This window comes from Marmota flaviventris, chromosome 10 (genome assembly GCF_047511675.1).
Source record: "Marmota flaviventris isolate mMarFla1 chromosome 10, mMarFla1.hap1, whole genome shotgun sequence".
Lineage (NCBI taxonomy): Eukaryota > Metazoa > Chordata > Mammalia > Rodentia > Sciuridae > Marmota > Marmota flaviventris.
In genome coordinates this window covers 123,173,586-123,196,615 of record NC_092507.1, presented here as the reverse complement: position 1 = coordinate 123,196,615, position 23,030 = coordinate 123,173,586, and the positions used below count along the sequence as shown (strand labels likewise).

General features: G+C 39.2%; 1 protein-coding gene across 4 annotated transcripts in view; it reads left to right on the top strand.

Annotated features, from left to right (window-relative positions):
* Rprd2 (regulation of nuclear pre-mRNA domain containing 2) overlaps positions 1-21,492 on the top strand; it is a 91,182-nt gene extending 69,690 nt beyond the window's left edge. For 2 of the 4 annotated variants that reach the window (XM_027953730.2, XM_071618474.1), the window contains 8 exons: positions 294-346; positions 1,079-1,205; positions 3,358-3,533; positions 7,821-8,103; positions 9,453-9,713; positions 11,578-11,778; positions 15,301-16,482; positions 16,623-16,807. In XM_027953730.2, the coding sequence (XP_027809531.2) occupies positions 294-346; positions 1,079-1,205; positions 3,358-3,533; positions 7,821-8,103; positions 9,453-9,713; positions 11,578-11,778; positions 15,301-16,482; positions 16,623-16,711 (2,372 nt within the window). In that variant the 3' untranslated portion in view covers positions 16,712-16,807. Of the gene's footprint in view, positions 1-293; positions 347-1,078; positions 1,206-3,357; positions 3,534-7,820; positions 8,104-9,452; positions 9,714-11,577; positions 11,779-15,300 lie in introns of all 4 variants that reach the window. The other 2 variants (XM_027953729.2, XM_027953728.2) reach the window with 1 other exon arrangement.
* The last annotated feature ends 1,538 nt before the right edge of the window (positions 21,493-23,030 follow it).

The window sequence follows — 23,030 nt, the reverse complement described above, 5'->3', positions numbered from 1 at the left end:
AAAAAGCAGGTACTTCATGTATCTCCAAATCAGTGAGTCTAGGACTCTATGACTTCAGGGTCCAATTCGAGGTAAGTTGGTTAGGCCTATCTAAATAGTTTATTTTTATATTGACTATGTTTGGGAGTATTTAAATTTCATAGTTCATTATTTATTCTAAGAAGTATATTATGATTTAAATGTGCATGTTTGTCATATGTTCAAAGAGTACATCCTTAACTATACAGCTAAGATTTTTCCTGAGTTTAGTCAACTCCTTATATTCTTAATGACTTTTTGTTTAATTCCAACAGCATCCACGAATCCAAAAGCTGCTCTCAAGTCTAAGATAGTTGCTGAGTTTCGAGTAAGTTAAATGTTAACTTATTAAATATATTAACTAGAGCAAAACATTATTTATCCCTTTTAATATAGTTTAGTAAAATTTATTTTTACTAAATTTTATATTGGTTATGTTCTAAACATGCTTGAATCATTCTAATAAAATCCAGATTGGAATTAGATTGTCTAGAATATAACCTTCCAGACTGTGTGGTGTCAACTAAGTTCTGTATTGAATTTATGCTAACAAGAAGGCTCATCAGTGAAATTCTGCTAAATTAGAATTTTTGTTGAGAAGACTATGTTTATGTAACTATAATTTAAAGAGAATGTGAGTAGCTGGGTGTGTTGGTACATGCCTGTTATTCCAGTGACTGGGGAGGCTGAGGCAAGAGGATCACAAATTCAAAGCCAGCCTCATCAATTTAGTGAGGCCCTAAGTAAGACCCCGTCTAAAAAATAATAATAAAATACAGTAAAAAGGCTAGAGATGTAGCTCAGTGGTTTTGTACCCCTGATTCAATCCCAAGTACCAAAAAATAAAATTAAAAAAAAAATTTAAGTGGACCTTTATCTGTTTCTTAAGACTGTATCCATAATTTAACTTTGAATAATTAAAGTAGGTAACTGAAATATAATTTTGACACGAGAAATATCTTTGATATCCCTGACTGTGAGGAAAAAAATGAAGGGAGAGGTAAAAGGAGAAACAATTGAATGATCTTATAAATGAAATATGACTCTGGTCTGTCTTCAGTCTCAGGCCCTCATTGAAGAACTGATGCTATATAAGCGCTCAGAAGATCAGATAGAATTAAAGGAGAAACAGTTGTCAACTATGAGGGTGGATGTATGCAGCACAGAAACCCTCAAATGCTTAAAAGGTAATACTTATATTCTTTTAAACAAAATAATTCAGATTTTTTATTTCCTCATCTAGAGTTTTCAGGTAATTAAGACTGGTTTACCCCAGAGAACGTTAGGTCTTAAAAACAGTTGTGGTATCTCTGATTTTCCTAATAGTGACTTCATTCATATAAATTAAATTCTTATTCTCATTTTCTTGATGTATTGAATTTTATGTAAGCATTTGTATTTCATATGTGTGATTAATTGGTTTGGATGTGCCCTTTAATAAGTCACTGTAATGCCTTGTAAAATCTAGTTAGTTGGGGCCAGGGTTGTGGCTGAGTGGTGAGTGCTTACCTAGCACTTGTGAAACACTGGTTTGATCCTCACTCATCACCTCATAGAAAAGTAAAGGTAATGTATTCATCTGCAACTAAAAAAAAAAAATCTAGTCAGTTGGGCTGGGGGTGTAGTTCAGTGGCAGAGAGCTTGCCTGGTATGTGTGAGGCACTGGGTTTGATCTTTAGCACCACATAAAAATAAATAAAGGCATTCTGTCCATCTACAAGTTCTAGTGTCTAAAGCAGTCCTTATTACATAATAGGCATTTGATAAATCTCTTTGAAATAGTGAGTAAATGACTACTAGCTATTCATTTTGGCACATATTTTTTTTCTGCACCACACTTTATTTATTTTTTTAAAAGTTAATTTATTTTGCATTACGGTTCTTAATACACCATTATACAATAATTTAATCTCATATCTGATTATATATAAGATATGTTGACACCAAATTCACATCTTCATACATGTATTATAAACATATAATGATGAGGGTCTCCTTTCATTATCCATGCTATTCCCCTTCTTCCTCCCTTTCCCTCCCACCCCTATCTAGAGGTAATCTTCCTCCCTTGCCCTCCCTCCCAACCCCATTTTGAGTCTGCCCCTTTAGAGAAGACATTCGGCATTTGTTTGGGGGGGGGGGGGGGGAGGATTGGCTAACTTCACTTAGCATTATCTTCTCTAATGCTATCCATTTCCCTGCAAATGCCATGATCTTACTCTTTTTTATTGCTGAGTAATATTCCATTGTGTATAAATGCCACATTTTTTTTTTAATCCATCATCCACTGAAGGACATCTAGGTTGGCTCCACAGTTTAGCTATTGTCTGCACCATACTTTAATTGAGTGTGATCTAATTTAGTTCTCACAACAACCCAGAAGCATTCTAAAAAATCTCTTAATTCATGAGAAATCTGAGGCTTCACTTCATAAGGAGATGAGTAGTTTGGTCAAGTTACACAGCTGATAAGAGGCAAAGCCCAACTTTATGTCCATTTCTAAAGCCAAGTCACTGGAAAAGAAGTATATATCAAATTACTAAGTATCTTTTTCAGAGAGAAAAGGATATTTAGTGTGGTATACAGAAAGATCCATTTACTTTTCTGAACGTTGATACAATGTAAGTGAACAGAATTGAGCTTCATTCTTACTCCTAAGTAGCAGTGTAGCATCAAATTTGTGAAGAAAAGAAGTACAACAAACTTTGTTTTAGTTGAACTTCCTTTTCTTTCTTTTTTTTTTTCAATTATTTTTTTTAGTTCTAAATGGACACAATCCCTTTATTTTTGTTTATTTATTGTTTTATGGGATGCTGAGGATTGAACCCAGTGCCTCACACGTGATAAGTGAGTGCTCTACCTCTGAGCCCCAGCCCCAGCTCATCTTTATCTTAATTATAGATACCTCCACTCTTCTTCACTTTAGCAGATCCACATGAATCTATTTTGTGATTTAAGATAAAACTAAGGTCTGGGGTTGTGTCTCAGTGGTTGAATGTTTGGCTGGCATGCATGAGGCTCTGGGTTCGATCCTTAGCACCACATAAAAACAAATAAAGTAAAAGTTCTGTGTCCATCTACAACTAAAGAAAAAATATTTAAAAAAATATAAAACTAAGACTAAAAATATTATACACTGGGCTGGGGATATAGCTCAGTTGGTAGAGTGCTTGCCTCACTGGGTTCAATCCCCAGCACCACACACAGACACACACACACACACACATTATACACCAAGCAGAACGAGGTTCACAGACTCACATGAATTGATTCACAGACAGGGACTGTCCTCAAAAGAGTAAAATTTTTAGAAAATAAATACCTTCTCTATTATTTTAGATAAAACTGGGGGGAAGAAATTCTCCAAAGAATTTGAAGAGGCAAGCTCTAAGCTGGAAGAATTTGTGAATGGACTGGATAAGCAGGTGAAAAATGGGCCTTCACTAACAGAAGCACTGGAAAATGCTGGAATTTTCTATGAAGCACAGTATAAGGAAGTAAAAGTTGTGGCCAATGTAAGTAAAAATTACAGCTATCTTATATTGAGTGCTTACGGTATGCCAGAGACTGTTTACTGGTGGTATCTAACTTTAAGGATAAGTATTATTATCTCCACAGATGAACCAATTTACTTTTGAAGAATTAGTGACTTTGTACAAGATAATATAGGTAGTAAAAAGTGATGGTGACTAGAATTATACCTGGGTCCTTCTGATTGTAAAGCTCATACAAACCCTAACCATTATGCTGTACTAAAAGCCTAACGCTTTGGTATTTAAGGGATTATCCTGAAGAATCACCTGTAATTACTATTATAGGACATAAATTGGGATTAGAAACCAGTGTATGTACTGTTTATTTTTTTTTCTTTCAGATAACCAGAAAACTGAATGAAAACATTCTGTTGCTAAATTTCATGTAAACTGACTTTTTTGCGCCCCCCCCCCCCCCATTAAAAGGCCTCTGAAAGAAGCAGTAAAGAAGCAGTGTTTTGCTCTTTTTTTTTTTTTTTTTTAAGTTTTAATTACTCTGTATGGTTGTAAGAGTGTATGGTGTACTGGGTGTGGTAATGCACACCTGTAATCTCAAAGACTCTGGAAACAAAGAGGATCGAAAATTTTAAACCAGTCTGGGCAACTTGGCAAGACCCTGTCTCAAAAATAAATACATGCATACATTATAAAGGGCCAGAGATGTAGCTGAGTGCTAGAGTGTCCCTGGATTCAATTACAAATACCACAAAAGAAAGCACAGAAGGGAGAGGAAAGAAAAAGAAAGAAAAGACAGTGTTTTGTTGGCAGGACCTAAACTCAATTCTGTCACCTTGGCACTGGGCAGCTGCTGCAATCCATATTCGGATCTCTGACTTCTAGCTGCTTCAGGTGGGCACCTGTAATCCCAGCAACTGAAAGGACATGCAGGAAGATCACAAGTTCAAGGCCAGCCTCAGCAACTTGGAGAGGTCCTCAACAACTTAGTGAGACCTTGTCTCAAAATGAAAAGGACTGGGAATGTGGCCCACGGTTAAGCATGGGTTCAATCCCATGTACCGAAAAATAAAAGCCTGCATCCCTGTTCTTTTATCTGGGATAATTGTCTCTGTGCTGAGGAATATATTTAGGATTTCTTTGACTATAGATAAGATGGTAGTCCATTCTTTAAATTTGTTTATTTGGAGCATCTTTTTTCCACTGGCTGTGGAATTCTAGGGTAGGAATTATTTTTGCACTTAAAACTTATGTTCTTTTGGCCAGGTGCAGTGGTACACGCTTTTAATCCTAGTGGCTTGGGAGACCGAGGCAGGAGGATCAAGAGTTCAAAACCAGCCTCAGCAAAAGCAAAGTGCCTAAGCAACTTAGTGAGACCCTGTCTCTAAATACAATACAAAATAGGTCTAGGGATGTGTCTCAGTGGTCAACGGCCCTTGAGTTCAATCCATGATACCAAAAGTAAAAAAGCATGTTCTTTTGTCCTGCGTGTATCCACCATTTCAGTGAGAAATCAGTCTTATCATAATTTCTTCTTTAAATATGTCTTGTTTTCTTCGGCTGCTATTAATACTTTATCTTTGGTTTTCATTAGTCATTCAGTGATGTGCCTAAGTGTGTTCTTTATATTTACCTGGCTTGGGGTTTGCAGAACTTTCTAAATTAGTGGTTTCTGATAATATTGAAACTGTTTCAGACTAGATGACTTAAACAACATGAATTTATTGTCTCATTGTCTGATAGCTAAAAGTCCAAAATCAAGGTATCAGCAGAGTTGGTTCTTTCTGAGGACTTTTGAAGGAATGATCTATCGGAGACTTCTCTTTGGTTTGTAGATGGTTATCTTTTCTCCATCTCTCTTGATATCACCTTCCCTCTGTGTATACGCTATGTCCAGATACCAATCATATTAGATAGGGCCCATCCTAAAGACTTTATTTCGGTTGACAACTTGATTACCTTTATAAAAATTCTCTCTCTAGCCGGCTGCGGTAATGCACACCTGTAATCCCAGTGGCTTGGGAGGCTGAGACAGGAAAATAGCGAGTTCAAAGCCAGCTTCAGAATAGTGAGGTGCTAAGCAACTCAGTGAGACCCTGTCTTTAAATAAAATACAAAATAGGGCTGGGGATGTGGCTTAAGGGTTCAGTGCCCCTGAGTTTAATCTCTGGTACCAAAAAAAAAAAAAACCTCTCTGTAAATAGAGTCAAATTTTGAGGGGACCAGACTTCATCATGAGTTTGAGATAGGGGAGGGTAGAGAAAAATGACACAATTCAACCATAGTTATCTTTTTTTTTCCCCTTGAGTGTTTTTCTGTTTTCGCTGACACATAAAAATTGTCCATATTTATGGAGTATGATGTAATCACTACTTTGTAGTAAAAGCATTCAAATTCTTTGTTCTGCCAAATGCAGTAGTACCTACTTGTAATCCCAGATGTTTGGAAGAGTGAAGCAGAAGCAGAAGGATGGCATATTTGAAGCCACCCTGTGTGACATAGCAAAGACTCCATCTCAAAGTTAAGCTTAAAAAATTTTTTTTTTCTTTTGGTACCTGGTATTGATCCCAGGGGCACTTAACCACTGAGCCACATCCCTAGCCCTTCTTTATATTTTATTTAGATAGAGGGTCTTGCTGAGTTGCTTAGGGCCTTACTAAGTTGCTGTGGCTGGCTTTGAACTAGCAATCCTCCTGCCTCAGTCTCTTGGCATGTGCCACTGTGCCCAGCTAAATTGACCAATTTTAATAGCAAAAGATCCTGTCCAGTATTAATAAATTTTATTTGTCATTTCTCTTTATTGTCCTTTGATCTAGAATAGTTCCTTAGTTTTTTTTCTTGACTTACATGACTTATGTTTGAAACTTATGTTTGAAGATTACAAATCAAATCTTTTGTGCATCTCCCCCAGTTTGAATATATGTGGTATTTATTTGTGATCAGATTGAAGTTATTTATGTTTAGAAGAAATATCACATATTCTTTCATTTTGTCAGTTGGCCCACAAGTTTGATATATCTTACTAACTATAATGTTCCCCTTGATATCTTGATTAATGTCACATCTTCCAGTCTTGTCCATTATGATGTTTTTTCTTGCTAATTGTTATGGGTTGAATTGTTTCTCCTGGAAAGTTATGTTGAAACCAGTATATGACCTTATTTGGAACCAGGGTCTTTGCAGATATGATCAAGTCAAGTATAACTGGTGCTTTTACTGTAAGAAGAGGAAAACTAGACAAAAAAAGAACATCATTGAGCTGAAAATGTGGTTCAGTGCCTGAGTGTTTGCCTGGCTTGTGGGAGATTCTGGGTTTGATTTTCCCAGTACCACAAATAAACAAGTAAATAAAATTTTTAAAGGAGAACATCATGAACATATGGCACATAACCTGTAATCTCAGATCCTCAGGAGGCTAAGGCACTAGGATTACAAGTTCAAGGCCAGTATGGGCCACCTAGGAAGACTATGTCTCAAAATCCTTAGTACCACCATAGCTTTAAGGTATTGGCAATTAAAACAATCAGGAGATCAGTAGGATTTAAGTCAGATAATTGATATTAACATCAACAGTGGTAGATTATACCCTTAATACAATGTGATGGCAATAGCACTTTATCTCTGTGTCTTTTTCTCCAAAAACCTTTAACCCCCATCTAATCATGAGAAAAATAGCCAATAAATCTCATTTGACAGTCTACAAAATATCTAAACAGTATTTTTAACACTGTTCGAGTTCATCAAAAACAAGGGAAGTTCAACAAACTGTCACAAACAAGTATTCCAGGCTAAAGAATTCTTTAAGGGGCTGGGGCTGGGGCTCAGTGGCAGAGCGCATGCCTCACACATGTGAAGCACTGGGTTTGATCCTCAGCACCACATAAAAATAAGTAAATTATTATAATAAAGATTTTTTTTTTTTTTTTTAAGAATTCTTTAGATTTCTAACTTAGGCAACTTTGTGGATGTTGATATTCACTTAAGAGATTAGAGCCAGGCTTACTGGCACACAACCAGAGTTTGGGAGGCTGAAGCAGGAAAATCAAAAGTTTGAGGCCAGCATCAGCAATGTAATGAGACCCTCTGTCAAAATAGAAAGGACCAGAGGTGTAGCTCAGTGGAAAAGCACCCCTGAGTTCAATCCCCAGTAGTGAGAGAGACAGAGAAAGAAATTAAAAGTATTTCATGCTTGACAGATTGTTATTTTCTTGTTTTGAGCCAGTGATGTTGTAATGATGAGTAAATCTGATCAGAGTTGGAATGGTAACTTCTTGGTCCTTTTCCCAGGGAAATAAACTCCTTTTTCTCTTTTAGGCATACAAAACCTTTGCTAACCGAGTAAACAATTTAAAGAAGAAATTGGATCAGTTGAAGTCAACCCTTCCTGATCCTGAAGAATCACCAGTCCCTTCCCCAAGTATGGATGCTCCCTCCCCAACTGGTTCGGAGTCTCCATTTCAGGGAATGGGAGGTGAGGAATCCCAGTCACCAACAATGGAGAGTGAGAAATCTGCTACACCTGAACCTGTGACTGATAATCGTGATGTGGAAGATATGGAACTCTCAGATGTAGAAGATGATGGGTCAAAAATCATTGGTATGTCCTTATGTAATTAGTAGATAATTTATTCTGTGTTTTCCTTGCCCACTAATATTAATCAGTCAGTTATGGGTAGTTATTAAAACATAGCTTAGTACATATTAGAACACTAAGGTAATATTCATCTCTATATGGTATGCTACATGGGTTAAGAATTACTGCTGAAGATCAAGACTTCAGTATAGCAGCAGCTAGCTAAAATGTGACTGTTAAGCATTTGAAATATAGTTTGCACAACTTGGGATATTATATAATTAGAAAATATACACTGGATTCTCAACACTACCTCCTCAAATAAAAATATCATCACATTAATGATTTTTATTTTTATAACAATGAGATTAAAATGTTTAGGATATGTAAAGATAAATACACATTATCAAAATGTATCTATTTCTTTTTTTTTTTTTTTTACATGGCTGCTAGAAAGCTTAAACTTAAATATGTGTCTTGAATTATATGTCTCTTGGCCAGCACTGCTCTAGAGGAAGGGGCATTTATACCAGAATCACCTTCTCTGTCACTTTTGACCATCCAGAATCCCAAAGCTGCAATTATCAAGAAGTAAAACTTTGCAGTTTCAAATTAGAGCCTAATTGCACCCTAGTACCAAAAAAAAAAGAAGAAAAAAGAAAAGAAATTGCTTAGAAAATACAACAAAAATACGTATAGAGCTCTTGAGCTTTTGTCACTAAGAAATTCTCAGGTTAATGGAAAAGGAAAGATGACAAATACCATTTCCAAGGGACAATGCAAATGTGTACCAAATAAGTGTTTACCAGAAATGTTCACATTTTTATTTATTTTTATTTGGGGGCGGGTGGCTGTAACAGTAGTAGCCTTTCATTTTTTTATTTTTTGCCATTTCCTTTTCCTTCCACTTTCCTGAGAATCCTCATGTCACTCCCCAGCCTCTCTCCCTCTGGTTTCAGAAATGTATACATTGAATACACAAATTTTCACAAGATCCAAAAGAATCATAAGGGGATGTAACTCTGTTGGTAGAGAGCTTGCCCTGCATGCACAAGCAAGGCCCTGGATTCAATCCCCAGCACCACACACACACACACACACAAAAAATCATAAATAAGCAAGAAAGAGGATAATTGAGAAATTCCTTTTAAGTAGATATAGAAGGTGGGAATGATAATAAATATCAAAAATAATAATTTATGAAGACTATGACTTTAAAATAAAAAACACAAAGTGACTGGTTGTTTTCTCTAGAATTATAGTGCTTTTTAAACCCTCAAATTAGAAAATATTAGGACATATTATTTCATATTTAAGAACAAAGCCTAGAAAGTAGGAAGATGTAATATCATATCTTCTCTTTGTTGAAACAGTGGAGGACAGGAAGGAAAAACCTGTGGAGAAGTCAGCTGTCTCTACTTCTGTACCTACAAAGCCAGCAGAAACTCTCCCAAAGGCCTCTTCCTGTACCCCAGTGCCTGTGACCATGACAGCAACCCCACCTCTTCCAAAGCCTGTGAATACTTCTCTGCTGTCCCCGTCCCCAGCTTTGGCTTTGCCCAACCTGGCTAACGTGGATCTGGCAAAGATTAGTTCCATCCTTAGCAGCCTAACATCAGTCATGAAAAATACTGGTAAGTAAGCCTAGAGAAGAAGATAAAAAGCTGATTTCTAGCTTTTAAAATTGAGCCATTAGTCTGTTTTGTTGTTGTTGAATTTTGTTTAAAAAATGCAGTGAAAATGTAGAAAAATTAGAAAATTAGCACAGTGAATAAAATAAATGTCTGTCATCATATTACCCCAAAAGAAATCACTTATATTTATTTATTCTTACAAGTATATATGTATGTGAGTGTTTGAGAGATTAAAAATTCTTTTAATAATTGAAATAACCAAACATGTTGTCTCTCGCCTGTAATCCAGTGGGTCTGGAGGCTGAGGCAGAAGGATCATAAGTTCAAAGCCAGGCTCAGCAACAGTGAGGCGTTGAGCAACTCAGTGAGAGGCTCTCTCTAAATAAAATACAAAATTGGGCTGGGGATGTGGCTCAGCAGCTGAGTGTCCCTGAATTTAATCCCCAGTACCCCCCCCCAAAAAAATAATTAATTGGTTGATTTTAAAAAATAAAAGGGCTGGGGATATAACTTGTCTCACGGCCAAGTGCTGGGTTCAATCCCCAGCACCACACACATATACACAAGAAAAACTAAATGAAAATGTATGCAAGTAGAATATCCCATGTACTCATCACTCAGTTATAATAGGGTAACCCTGAAAAATCTAGACCATATTCACTCTGGATTATTTTGAAGAAATTTCCAATTTAAACTTATTTTTTCTTTTCTTTTTTTTTTCCCCCTATACTAAGGATTTTACTCTGGTGCTTTACCACTGAGCTACATCCCTAACCCTTTTTTGTATTTTGATATAGGGCCTCAGTAAGTTGCTTAGGGCCTTAGTAAATTGGTAAAACTGGCCTTGAACTTACAATCCTCCTGCCTTAGCCTCCCACATTACTGAGATCACAGGCATGTGCCACTACACCCAGTCCAAACATTTAATTTCATCATAAATATTTACATACTTCTAAAAGATGGAGACTCTTGGGCTGGAAGTAACTCAGTGGTTGAGTGCTTGCATAGCATGTGCAAGGTCATGTATCAACTCCCCAGAACCAGGGGGCGGGTGGGGGGGGGGTTGGATAAAGACCCTCCCCCCACAAAAAAAAGAATTAGCATGTTTTTAAAAGGCTTTTCATATGTTATAACAAAATTGATATCCAAGAATATATACTATTTTATGTACCTAGTATATGAAAGTTTCTGTTCCTCACCTTCTCTACTGTTTTACTTCATTTAATCTGTGTCACATTCAACCTTTACAAATTGTTTTAATGTTTTTCATTGATTAAAGATGTGATTAAAACTTTCTTCTATTTGCTTATTTCTGTTTCTTTGTGAAATAATCTGTTCATAGTTTTTTATCATCTTTTAAATAGTCAAATGTTTTTCTCTTTATATACCATTTTATATGTTAAAATCAACCATTTTGAAATGTAAAAAAAAAAAAAAATAACGATCATTATTTCAAAAGCAAGACACGGAAGTATGCCATAGCAGAGTCCTGCGATCGCAAAGGGTCTGACCATCCGTCATCCAGCAGTGCTTACTGAGTACTAATGGGGCTCTTAAGTATAGGAACTATTTGGTAGTGGAAAAAAAGCAGTTTGCCTAGTCTCTCTTTGTTGGAGTTCTTAAAACTAATGAATATATAATAAAATAACTTGTTTATTTTAAGGATGTTCCAAATAGAAGTAGCGTATCTTAATTTTCAGATTTTTTTTTCTCTTTGTACATTCCATGATAAGGGACCATTTGTGGATGAGACAAGAAGAATTTCTGTTAAACATATCAGACTCATTGAAGTGAGTGGAAAATGTAATGAATTGAAAGGTCATTTTTGAATTGCGTTTTCTTGAGTTCATCTTTCTGCCACCAGGGGTCAGTCCTGCATCAAGACCTTCTCCAGGAACTCCTACCAGTCCCAGCAACCTCACCAGTGGCCTGAAAACACCTGCACCTACCACAACAACATCTCACAACCCTCTGGCAAATATCCTCTCCAAGGTGGAGATCACCCCAGAGAGCATTCTATCTGCTCTTTCCAAAACCCAGACACAGTCAGCCCCTGCACTACAAGGTAAACTGATATCTGCAAGAGGGACTTGAATTGTGTTTATCCCTGGCTTAATCCTGTATTCCATTTCTGAGGAATCCAAAGGCATAAAATGTATAATACAATTAGTTCCTGATTCTCATCTTTTTGTTTTCATGAATGTATGATCTCTGCCTCAGTTGACCCTCTGTCCAGCTTTGCCAGTGTGTTTTGCATGTAAAACTGCCTGTTTCTAACTTTTTTTTTTTTTAAGGTCAATCTAATCTCTACTCTTTTTTTTCCAGACACCAACACAACCCTTTTTAAATACCTCAGTATAATTATGCAATAAATTATAAATACCATAATAGTATCTTCATTGTAGTGATATACTCAATGTCAGTAATCTCAACCAGGGGCCGCTAGGGGACATGTATCAAGGAATAGAGACATTTGTGGTTGTCACGACTAGGCAAGGGGATACTAGTGGGTCAGAGCCATGTGGATGTTGCTAAACATTGTATAATGCATAGGAAAACCCCCAACAGCAAAGAATTATTCATCCCACAATGTCAAAAGTGCTGAGCTTGAGAAATTGTGCTCTGTGTGAATATAATAATATAGGTATCTCTTAATTTTCTGTTTCCTAAACTGTTTTGTAAGTGATCAGTCAAGTACTGTATTATGGTGAATTTTGTTATAAGATATAGAAAATTTTGTTACACAGAACTAAGTACTATAAAGTAATAATACATAGATTAATAATACATAGATCAATAATCCATATATTGAGACCAGCAATCAGTAGTTGATGATAATACTGTGGCACATCTTGAACCACGAATTTTAGGAACAGTTCATTTGAAGGATTGACATGCTTGTGATTTCTCCTTTTCAATCCCTCTCCTATTGCTATCTTATAGTAACAACAAAAATCTTGAACTCATTTGTGTGATTAACATATGAAACTACACCTTAAAGCTTTTCCTTGGGTTAGATTTCTGAAACAGTATCGTGTGGACTTGGGCTTTGTCATCTGGAAGAAGTTGCATGGAACTAACTAAGCATGTTTTGGGGTTTTTTTGTTGTTGTTGTTGTTTGTTTTTTAAAATCTTTTTTTTTTTTTTTTTTTATCATTTTTGGAACTGGGGGGTCGAACCCAGGGCTTTGCAAATGCAAGGCAGACGCTTTGCCACTGAGCTACATCCAGCCCATTAAGCATGTTTTGACAGAATAAGAAATGACAACCCCAAAAATACAATTTTTGTGGACTAACAAGGTGGTTCATCAACTTTTATTTACTTATAGAAAGTCGAATTCTATAACTTTCAAAGGACTGTGTCCAGCAGCATAAATAGATGTGTTTATTAAATGTCTCCAAGAGGGCTAGGGTTGTGGCTCAGCGGTAGACACTTGCCTAGCTTGTGCAAGGCCCTGGGTTCGATCCTCAGCACCACATAAAAATAGATAAATAAAAATGTCTCCAAGAAATCTCTTAAAACTTGGTTCTGTGATAAGGGTCCATAGTCCTTATTTACAGATTTTTGACACAAAATAATGTTTAATGGTGAAAGACAATTTTATTTATTCCAGAAATCTGGGTGGTATCTATCTTAACAAGATGATCTTTTGAAGAATTTATCCCACAGTATCTTAAAGATATGCTGAAATATCTTTTAAAAGTTACATGACATTATTACGTATCACATTGTAGTACTTGAGGACTTCTGGGTTTGGTGACAACAATGACTGGTAGGAATTAAAATTAAATTAAACTGTTAGGAAAGGAAAAATTGTATACCCTGGAAACTTTTCAGAATGAAACATGCTTTCCCTCCCCCCTCCCCAGGATAACTGAAGTTAAATATCAATTGTTTGGATATTATCTAACATTGATATTAGATTACAGAAAAATTTAAAAAAACAGGAAACATTAGAATTTTGCCAGGCATGGTGGCTTATGCCTAAAATCCGAGCAGCTAAAGAGACTGAGAGAAGAGAATCACAAGTTCAAGACTAGCCTCAACAACTTATTGAGGCCCTAAGCAACTTAGCAAGACCTGTCTCAAAATAAAAAATAAAAAGGTCTGGGGATACGGCTCAGTGTTTAAGCACCCTTGGGTTCATTTCCCAGTTCTTCCCACACTCAAAAAAAATAAATAAATAAAAAGTAATACTGGAGTGGCCCTAAAATTATTCACACCTTAAATCTCCGCAAATATGGGTTAAAATTGATATTTTGAAGACATATTAATTAACCAGAGTTACCATATAAAATTATGAAATACTCTTTTACAATATCATTGCTGAGGATAAGTTTTAGTACAATTTATTAACTAAAATCTATACATTTGGGGCTGGAAATGTATCTCAATGGTAGAGTGCTTCTCTTGCATACAAGAAGCCCTGGGTTCAAACCTCAGTACCAAAAAGAGAAAAATTTATATACTTGCATGAAATAAAGTTTTCATTTATGACCAGAAATTCATTAAATTTTCCAAAACATGGTTAAATTTATCTGCTCTTCTGTTACCTCTTTGTCAGATATTTTTTAAATATTTTTTTAGTTGTAGACGGACACAATACCTTTATTTTATTTATTTATTTTTATGTAGTGCTGGGATCAAACCCAGGGCTTCATATGTGCGAGGACTTCATATGTCACTGAGCCACATTTGTCAAATATTTTTTAAAACATTTTCTACAGGAGTAGTTTGCTTTCATGAACCTTCAACCTTTGTCCCAAAGAGCTCTTTCTCAGTACTTCTGAGGAGGTTTTGTCTGTCATTGAATAGGGTTGAATCTCATCATTATCAGTTTTAATTAATCAATAATCCTTGGTTTTTCCAAGTTATAGAATAGAAATTTTGTTTTCTTGTGAAAGGATCAGTACCCCTGTTTGTCTGGCTTTTAAGTCTTTGTGGTGTGTGTTTATCTCATTTTTATTGCTACATTTTACAATCAGATTTGATAGTTAAAAGCGTTGTATTCTAAAAGGTAACAACCAGTCTAGCAGGAGATACTTCTACTCCCCATTCTAATGGATTTCTCAAGTTTGCACATGTTGTCTCCCTCTTAGGAGTCACAGTGTGTACTGTTAACCTTAGAGATGATTGTGGAGCTGGGAAAGGAAAGGTAGGGCAGGATATCTGTTTGCATTTTGAGAACTATTTCCACAGATCAAACATTAAGAAATACTGGCTTAAGTTGTTGTTTTAAGAATAATTTTGCTTCCTTTCTTTTCCTGCTTTGCCTTGTTTCAACTATGAGTGATTCTGACATGAGAATCTCTCCCTTCCTGTTGCCTTTTATTGTGCTGTTTTGGACACGTTTCTGAACTACACGGGAAACATTTCAGTGATTTTTCTCTCTTGGATTGATAAATAAGTCCAGTGTTTTTTATGACCTTGAGCCAGTACTTGTTTGGTCTGGATTCCCTTTGGCTTCATATTTTAAAACCCATCTGGTTCCCACCAGAATGAGTGAGGATATCTCATAAGCCTACATTGTTTTTATTATATGGCAGGGAGTTGTTCTTTTTAACCCCTCTAATCTTTGTTTTTACAGGCCTGTCATCTTTACTTCAGAGTGTTACTGGGAACCCAATTCCATCCAGTGAAGCTGCATCTCAGAGCACATCAGCTTCCCCTGCCAATACCACAGTCTCTACCATAAAAGGAAGAAATGTGTCCTCTAATACCCAATCTTTTATTCCCAAAAGCTTCAACTATTCTCCTAATTCATCAGCTTCTGAAGTCTCTTCAACTTCAGCCAGCAAGACATCAATTGGGCAAAGTCCAGGGCTTCCAAGCACTACATTTAAACTGCCATCCAACTCTTTAGGGTTTGCAGGTACCCACAGTACTAGCCCTGCTGCCCCGCCGACCGAAGTTGCCATGTGCCAATCTTCAGAGATCTCCAAGCCAAAACTGGAGTCAGAGTCCACCTCCCCAAGCCTGGAAATGAAGATCCACAACTTCTTAAAAGGTAATCCTGGTTTCAGTGGCTTAAACTTAAATATCCCAATCCTGAGCAGTTTGGGGTCCAGTGCCCCATCCGAGAGCCATCCCTCAGACTTCCAGCGTGGCCCTACTAGCACTTCAATCGACAACATTGATGGAACCCCTGTACGGGATGAACGGAGTGGAACACCCACCCAGGATGAGATGATGGACAAGCCTACGTCCAGCAGTGTAGATACTATGTCCCTGCTTTCTAAGATCATTAGCCCGGGTTCTTCAACACCCAGCAGTACAAGATCACCACCCCCTGGGAGAGATGAAAACTACCCCCGGGAGCTCTCCAATTCTGTATCTACATATCGACCCTTTGGCCTGGGCAGCGAATCTCCCTATAAGCAACCTTCTGATGGAATGGAGAGACCGTCTTCCCTGATGGACTCTTCACAGGAAAAATTCTATCCAGATACTTCTTTCCATGAAGATGAAGATTACCGAGATTTTGAGTACTCAGGGCCTCCACCTTCTGCTATGATGAACCTGGAGAAGAAACCAGCCAAATCTATCCTCAAGTCCAGCAAGGTGTCTGATGCCCCGGAGTACCAGCCAATCCTGTCCAGTTATAGCCACAGGGCCCAAGAATTTGGGGTAAAGTCAGCCTTCCCTCCATCTGTAAGAGCCCTCCTGGACTCTAGTGAGAACTGTGACCGTCTGGCTTCTTCCCCTGGGCTCTTTGGTGCCTTCAGCATAAGAGGGAACGAACCTGGGTCTGACCGGTCACCATCACCGAGTAAGAATGATTCATTTTTCACCCCTGACTCCAACCACAATAGCTTGTCTCAGTCTACCACTGGGCATCTCAGTTTGCCACAGAAGCAGTACCCAGACTCTCCTCACCCAGTCCCACATCGTTCCCTTTTCTCTCCGCAGAATACCCTCGCTGCTCCCACGGGCCACCCACCCACGTCAGGCGTGGAGAAAGTCCTGGCCTCCACCATTTCCACCACGTCGACGATTGAGTTTAAGAATATGCTTAAAAACGCCTCACGCAAGCCCTCAGATGACAAGCATTTTGGCCAGACCCCCAACAAGGGCACTTCAAGTGATGGTGTCGGTCTCTCTAACCTCACCCAGCCCAGCTTGACTCCCGCTGACCAGCAGCAGCAAGAAGAGCACTACCGCATAGAAACCCGCGTGTCCTCCTCCTGCCTAGACTTGCCTGATAGCACAGAAGAAAAAGGGGCCCCGATAGAAACTCTGGGTTACCATAATGCCGCTAATAGAAGGATGTCGGGGGAGCCGATACAGACCGTAGAGTCCATCCGAGTTCCTGGGAAGGGGAATAGAGGACATGGGCGCGAGGCTTCAAGGGTGGGCTGGTTCGACCTGAGCACATCGGGCAGCTCTTTTGACAATGGCCCCTCAAGTGCCTCTGATTTGGCATCCCTTGGGGGTGGGGGCAGCGGAGGCCTCACTGGCTTTAAAACAACACCATACAAGGAACGGGCACCCCAGTTTCAGGAGAGTGTCGGCAACTTTCGTTCCAACAGTTTCAACTCAACATTTGAGCATCATCTCCCCCCGTCCCCCTTGGAACATGGGACACCCTTCCAGAGAGAGCCAGTGGGGCCGTCATCTGCCCCACCTGCCCCTCCTAAGGATCACAGTGGTATCTTCTCTCGAGATGCGCCCGCTCACCTGCCCTCTGTGGATCTTACGAATCCCTTCACAAAGGAGGCAGCCCTGGCCCATGCTGCCCCACCGCCGCCTCCTGGGGAGCACAGCGGAGTTCCCTTCCCTGCCCCGCCCCCTCCTCCGCCCCCCGGGGAACATAGCAGCAGTGGTGGGAGTGGTGTCCCCTTTTCTACTCCGCCCCCTCCTCCACCCCCTGTTGACCACTCTGGAGTTGTACCCTTCCCAACCCCTCCACTGGCAGAGCACGGAGTGGCAGGGGCTGTGGCAGTGTTCCCCAAGGACCATAGCTCCCTCCTTCAAGGGACCCTGGCTGAGCATTTTGGGGTGCTCGCAGGACCCAGGGACCATGGGGGCCCCACCCAACGGGACCTCAACGGCCCTGGCCTTAGCCGTGTGCGGGAGAGCCTGAGCCTACCCGCCCACTCTCTGGAGCACCTGGGCCCAGCTCATGGAGGAGGTGGGGGAGGCGGCACCAGCGGCAGTGGCCCCCCCTTGGGTCCCTCACACAGAGACACCATCAACCGGAGTGGTATGATTTTACGGAGTCCCCGGCCAGACTTTCGGCCTCGGGAACCTTTTCTCGGCAGAGACCCATTCCACAGTTTAAAGAGACCCAGGCCACCTTTCGCTAGGGGCCCTCCGTTCTTTGCACCAAAACGCCCGTTCTTCCCTCCCAGGTACTGATGGAAACCAAGGGAAAGGAGCATTTTGAACAGTCTAGAGAGCATTGCAAGTAGGAGTTTGGTTTATTGCTGTTTTTATTTGTTTTCCCTCCCTTGATTTATTTTTTTTATTATGATAAAGGGCCTCCCTTCCAAATTAAAAAGTCATCTCTGCTTAAATTTTACTATTCCATCCAGTCCCTCCTCCGACAGCACTTACTTCCTTCTCCAAGCTATTTGTATTTAAGAAAGAAACACAACCAAAGCCACTTCATTTGGCTGGGGGCTTGGGGAGTGGGGAGGAAACAATCTTTATTTTATCCCATCTATTAAAGAGTATAACTACATTTGAAATAAAACTTCCATCAGTACAGATAATAACATGTGCAATGTTGGGGTGTTATTTTGGGCTTGGCTTCTGTAGTAGTGATGGAAGGATCCCTGTCCTCTTCCTTCTCCAACAAAGTAACTGCTGTAACCAGTGCGATTCCCTGTTCTTGCTCTGCCCTGCTGGCAGCCAGGAGATGTTGCAAGGGAGGAAATGTGGAAGATCTTGGGCCTGTCAGGGTTTTTTGGTTTTGGTTTTTTGTTGTTTTTTTTTTTCTGCCAGGTTTCTTTGTTTCGTTTTTAAAGGCATGTTGTTCTTTCCCCTTTTCCTAAAATCTTACTTTTTTTTTTTTTTTTTTCCCTCCAATCAGACCCTTCCTCTAAAGTACTCTCAGGCAGTAACTTTGAGGAAATAGAAAACTCATTCTATACTGGTCAAAATTTTTCTCCTTTTAGAAGGAATTAAAGGGGGCTGAATATAAGTTCCAGGTTAAAATAAGGATATATGCCTACCATACATCAAACTAGGAAGGACCCATTGAGGTGTGCTGGGACCTGACTGTCTTCTGTAAGCAAGAGGGAACAGGACACATTTCCAGGCATCTTGCACCACGCTCTTGCTTTCTGCTTTTCTTTCTTTCTTATTTTTTCCCCTCGATCTTCATTTCTATTTTAACTAGAAAGTCACTACAGTTGACAGTTGATACAAAGATGCAAATGAAATATTATCCCTGCATTTTTCTTATAGAAGTTAATTTTACTTCTCTAACATGGTGTTCATTTGGTGGTTTTCAGCAAACGTTAACTATTAGAGAAAGGTTTGTCTTCAGCTTGGTTTCCCCCCTTGCCTCAGTCCTGTATCATCCCTACTCTTGGTGACTCAGAGGAGGAGATTCAGTAGTACTTTATATTATACCTTTTTAAGTGTGTCTTGGAAACAGATGGGTGTTACTGTTCATGTCATCACAGAGAAAAAGAAAGACCTGAAAAATCCAAATTGCCCCACTCTGCAGATAGCAACCTATCACATTTCAGTGCTCAAGCTTCATCCCCACTTCTTATGCTCAACAGGAGGCAAAGAATGTTTCTGCTTTTCATTTTACATGAGAGAGGTATACTTTCCTTCTCCTCGGACTAAAAGGCTTGTTTGTGTTCTCCAACTAGTATTTGGGAGAAAGACAATCACTGTACTTTGTTTAATCTTTGTATCTAGGGACCCTGAAAAGCAAAAACTGCTTACTAATTTTTTGGGGGGGTGGGTTTTTTGTTTTTTGTTTTTTATTTTTACCCCAAGGTACTGGTAAACCTCCAGAGAGATGAGTAAAACAGTGTGTGTTGAGTTTTTGAAGGAATCCTAGCAAATTTCATATATTTTCTCCCAAGTTAGTACAGTACTAACTATGAGGAAGGATGGGAATTGCTTTGGATTTCTCCAGTTGGGTATCAAAGGTGGAGGAGAGTGAGCAGTATAGTGACAAAAGATGACTCTTTGTCTCAGAATAAACTTGCCTTTCAGAGAAAGCAGCTTAAACCAGGTCCATCATAGCTTGGGAGTTTTTATGTGATGTTTTCCCCGTTATTTATTTGGGCTCACCTTGTGTTCTGTGGTTAGCATGCGCCAGCTCATTCATCTTCCTAATGCGCGTCTGGTCTTGAGCCTGCTGTTCTTTGTTTCTTTGACCCTCAAGCCTCTTTGCCCTGTAGCTGTCTCCACAAAAATGCATGATACCTTGACCTTGTGAGTGGGATGGGGTATATAGTATAGCAAAGCAAAGGAAGCATAGTTATTTTGAGTCCTAAGGCATTTGTTTTGTGAAAAAGCATAACTGAATGGGGGTGGAGGTAAGGGAAATTCTGTCTGAGAATTGATTTTTTTTTAATTTTATTTTATTATTATTATTTTTTTTTTTTGCAGAAATTAAGTGGGATTTTTTTATTCTAGAATAAAAAAAATGTGAATTCTTTCTGCTGCTCTTGTTTAAGCTAATGTAGTGTTTACTTGAAAAGGCTCTCTGACTATTTGATTTTAGCAGAAAATGTGGGGATGTCAGGAAAGTGGCTTCCTGAGTATTGGGGCAGGGTAATTGTCCTCAAAAACATGATGGCTGATCCTTGAAAGGAAGACATTGTACAGTTCAAAGTTGGACTTTTAAGGGGTTGGGTTTTTGTGGGGTGTTTTTGTTCATTTGCCACAGAGTCCTCAGTACATTTGTTTCAGGATGGAAATGAGGATTTGTATGAGACTGTCAGCTATTAATTTTAAGGAAATCGCTACAGCAGTAAATGAAGTCAACAATGTATATATGTGATATAGTGAAACAAAAAAAGACACTTCTGGTATTCATAAACATGAAACAAAGGGGTTTTATTCTTTCTGTGTCTGTGATTTAAAACTCCAAGACCATGCTCTGACTTTTGTATTTCAACCTGAGTTTAAAAAATAAACAAGATATTTTTTAAAGAAAGTAACATACTGTGTCTTAGCAAGGACATGACTCATATGAAAGCAGAATATGAGAAATTATTACTAAGGTCCTGGTGCTCACTGTAAAATCACAGACAAAGAATTCTAGTGAATACACTAGTACCACTTTAGTGATACGTATCAGAAGTAGGGTCCTTAAGTATTTTGTAAGGGTTCACTCTTCAGCCAGCTAACATGAGAGCTCCCTCCCTGCTTCCCTCTGCCTGCCCAAGAGTCAAGGTAAATAGAATTTTGTTGATTCCAGGGAAGGTTGATTCCAAAGTAGGATTTTTATCCTGATACAGGAAAACAATGTGGTATATATGGTACAGCAAACCTATCTAGATAATGTGAATATGCTAAACTTCCCAATTGCAGAATATTCACTATCAGTCCTGAAGTTACCTGTTCACACAGTTAAGCTTCAGCCGTTACTGTTTTGAAGCCGCTGTAAATTACTGCTTCCCTTCTTCCCTCCCCCCCTTTTTTTTAAATTGGTGGGGGTGCCTGTTAAGATTAAAATTAGATATGTTGGTGATATTCTCACGTGTTCAGTGTGGAAAACAAAATAAGTACATGCTTTAGAGGCAACAACAATGAAATCCTTTTGAAATGTGTATTGATATCATTTAATAAAATAACTAGTTCTAAAGGTTTGACATTTTTCTTTGAGATTGGGGCTTTGTTCAAGGGCCCCTGGCTTCTCTGGTGAGTCCAAATAGGAGGGAACTTCTCCAGGAGCTGAAACTGCTGCTTTGAGGAGCAAACCTGTGGTTGGAAAATCAAAATTTTCTCCAGCAAAGATCCAACATGACTGTTCAGGGCTGAAGGTGAAACCAGCTACAGAATACAGAAAGAAAATCCTGGATGTATCTCTGAAGATGCAGTTGTATTGGCTTTTGGTCTAAGGGTATGTGGGGAAGGGGGAGTGAGTGGCCTGTATGCTCACACATTTCTGAGGCACCACAGAGTGGCCACAGACCATCCGACTCATTCCTTCCTTATGACCACTTACACTTTCTTCTAACCATTCCTTTAAAAAAAAAAAATCTTTGTCCCCAATATTTTATTTTCCAGTTTAATAAAATATAGCTTTCTTTGTTGTGTGGTTGACTTTTCCCCTCACATTGATCTTGTCCAGCTGTCCCCTTTGACTTCTGTGGTTATTATCCCTAAAGGCTATCTGAGCCTCAGATCTTCATGGCCTTGTGAGTTTTGTTTGATCCTTGGTATAATTGTGTAATGGGTGGGGTGAGACCAAGATGTTCAGGAAGTGGTTGGTGATGAAGTGGGATATATACTGTTTAGATATTGTGTGTCTTCCAAAAGTTGTACAATTGTGAGCCAAGAAGTATTTTAAAGCAGGCATAGAATTGTGGGGAGGGTGTGGTAAGGATCCTTCTGGCCAATTCTTTCCCCACGTCTACCCTTGTTGCGTATTGGCAACCTGTCACGCAGAATCCTAACTTAACCCTCCTCTCTTACCCCATCCCTTCTTATAACCCAGTGAGGCTTAATAATGGAATGTTGGCTTTAAGGGGTGGTGAAGAGGGCTGGTCACTGCATATGGGTCAGGCCTGGGTCACTGGCCGGGTAGAAGGCTCTAAATAGCAGGCTTGATTACGTGAACCTACATATATGTGCCCCAAGACACTTCTGAAATAGCAACAGCCTAGGCACACACCCAGCAAGTACAGTGCACCTCTGTGCTGGCTGCCTCTGGAATGTAGCTCACCCCTTCTTCCTATGCCTTCCTGGAAACTGGTCTTGCCCACCTTATTTTCTCTGTCCCTTAAGAAAGTCACAGCCTTGAGACTTCCTCATGGCCTTTCTGGGTACATTGTTGAAAGCTCGTAACTTCCTCCCCCTAAATCACTATAGGTAAGCCTATCCTGCGCAGAAGGGATGAGTTACCGTGTGTAGTCATAAGCCACCATCAGGTGGGTATTGGGGTGTCTCATACTTGCTTATGAGTAACTGTGCAGCCGAGCCTGATCAGCTGCTGTCCACAGTTGCTGAGTAATAACTCACTGAGGCTGCGCCAACAAGGCTGCTAGAGGGTCACCAGTAGGACAGATACTTTTCTTTAAAAGGCATTTTTTAGTTGTCAGTGTATATTTATATGTGGTGCTGAGAATTGAACTCACGCATGCCAGGCCAGTGCTCTACCCCCCAGCCCCAGCCCTGAGG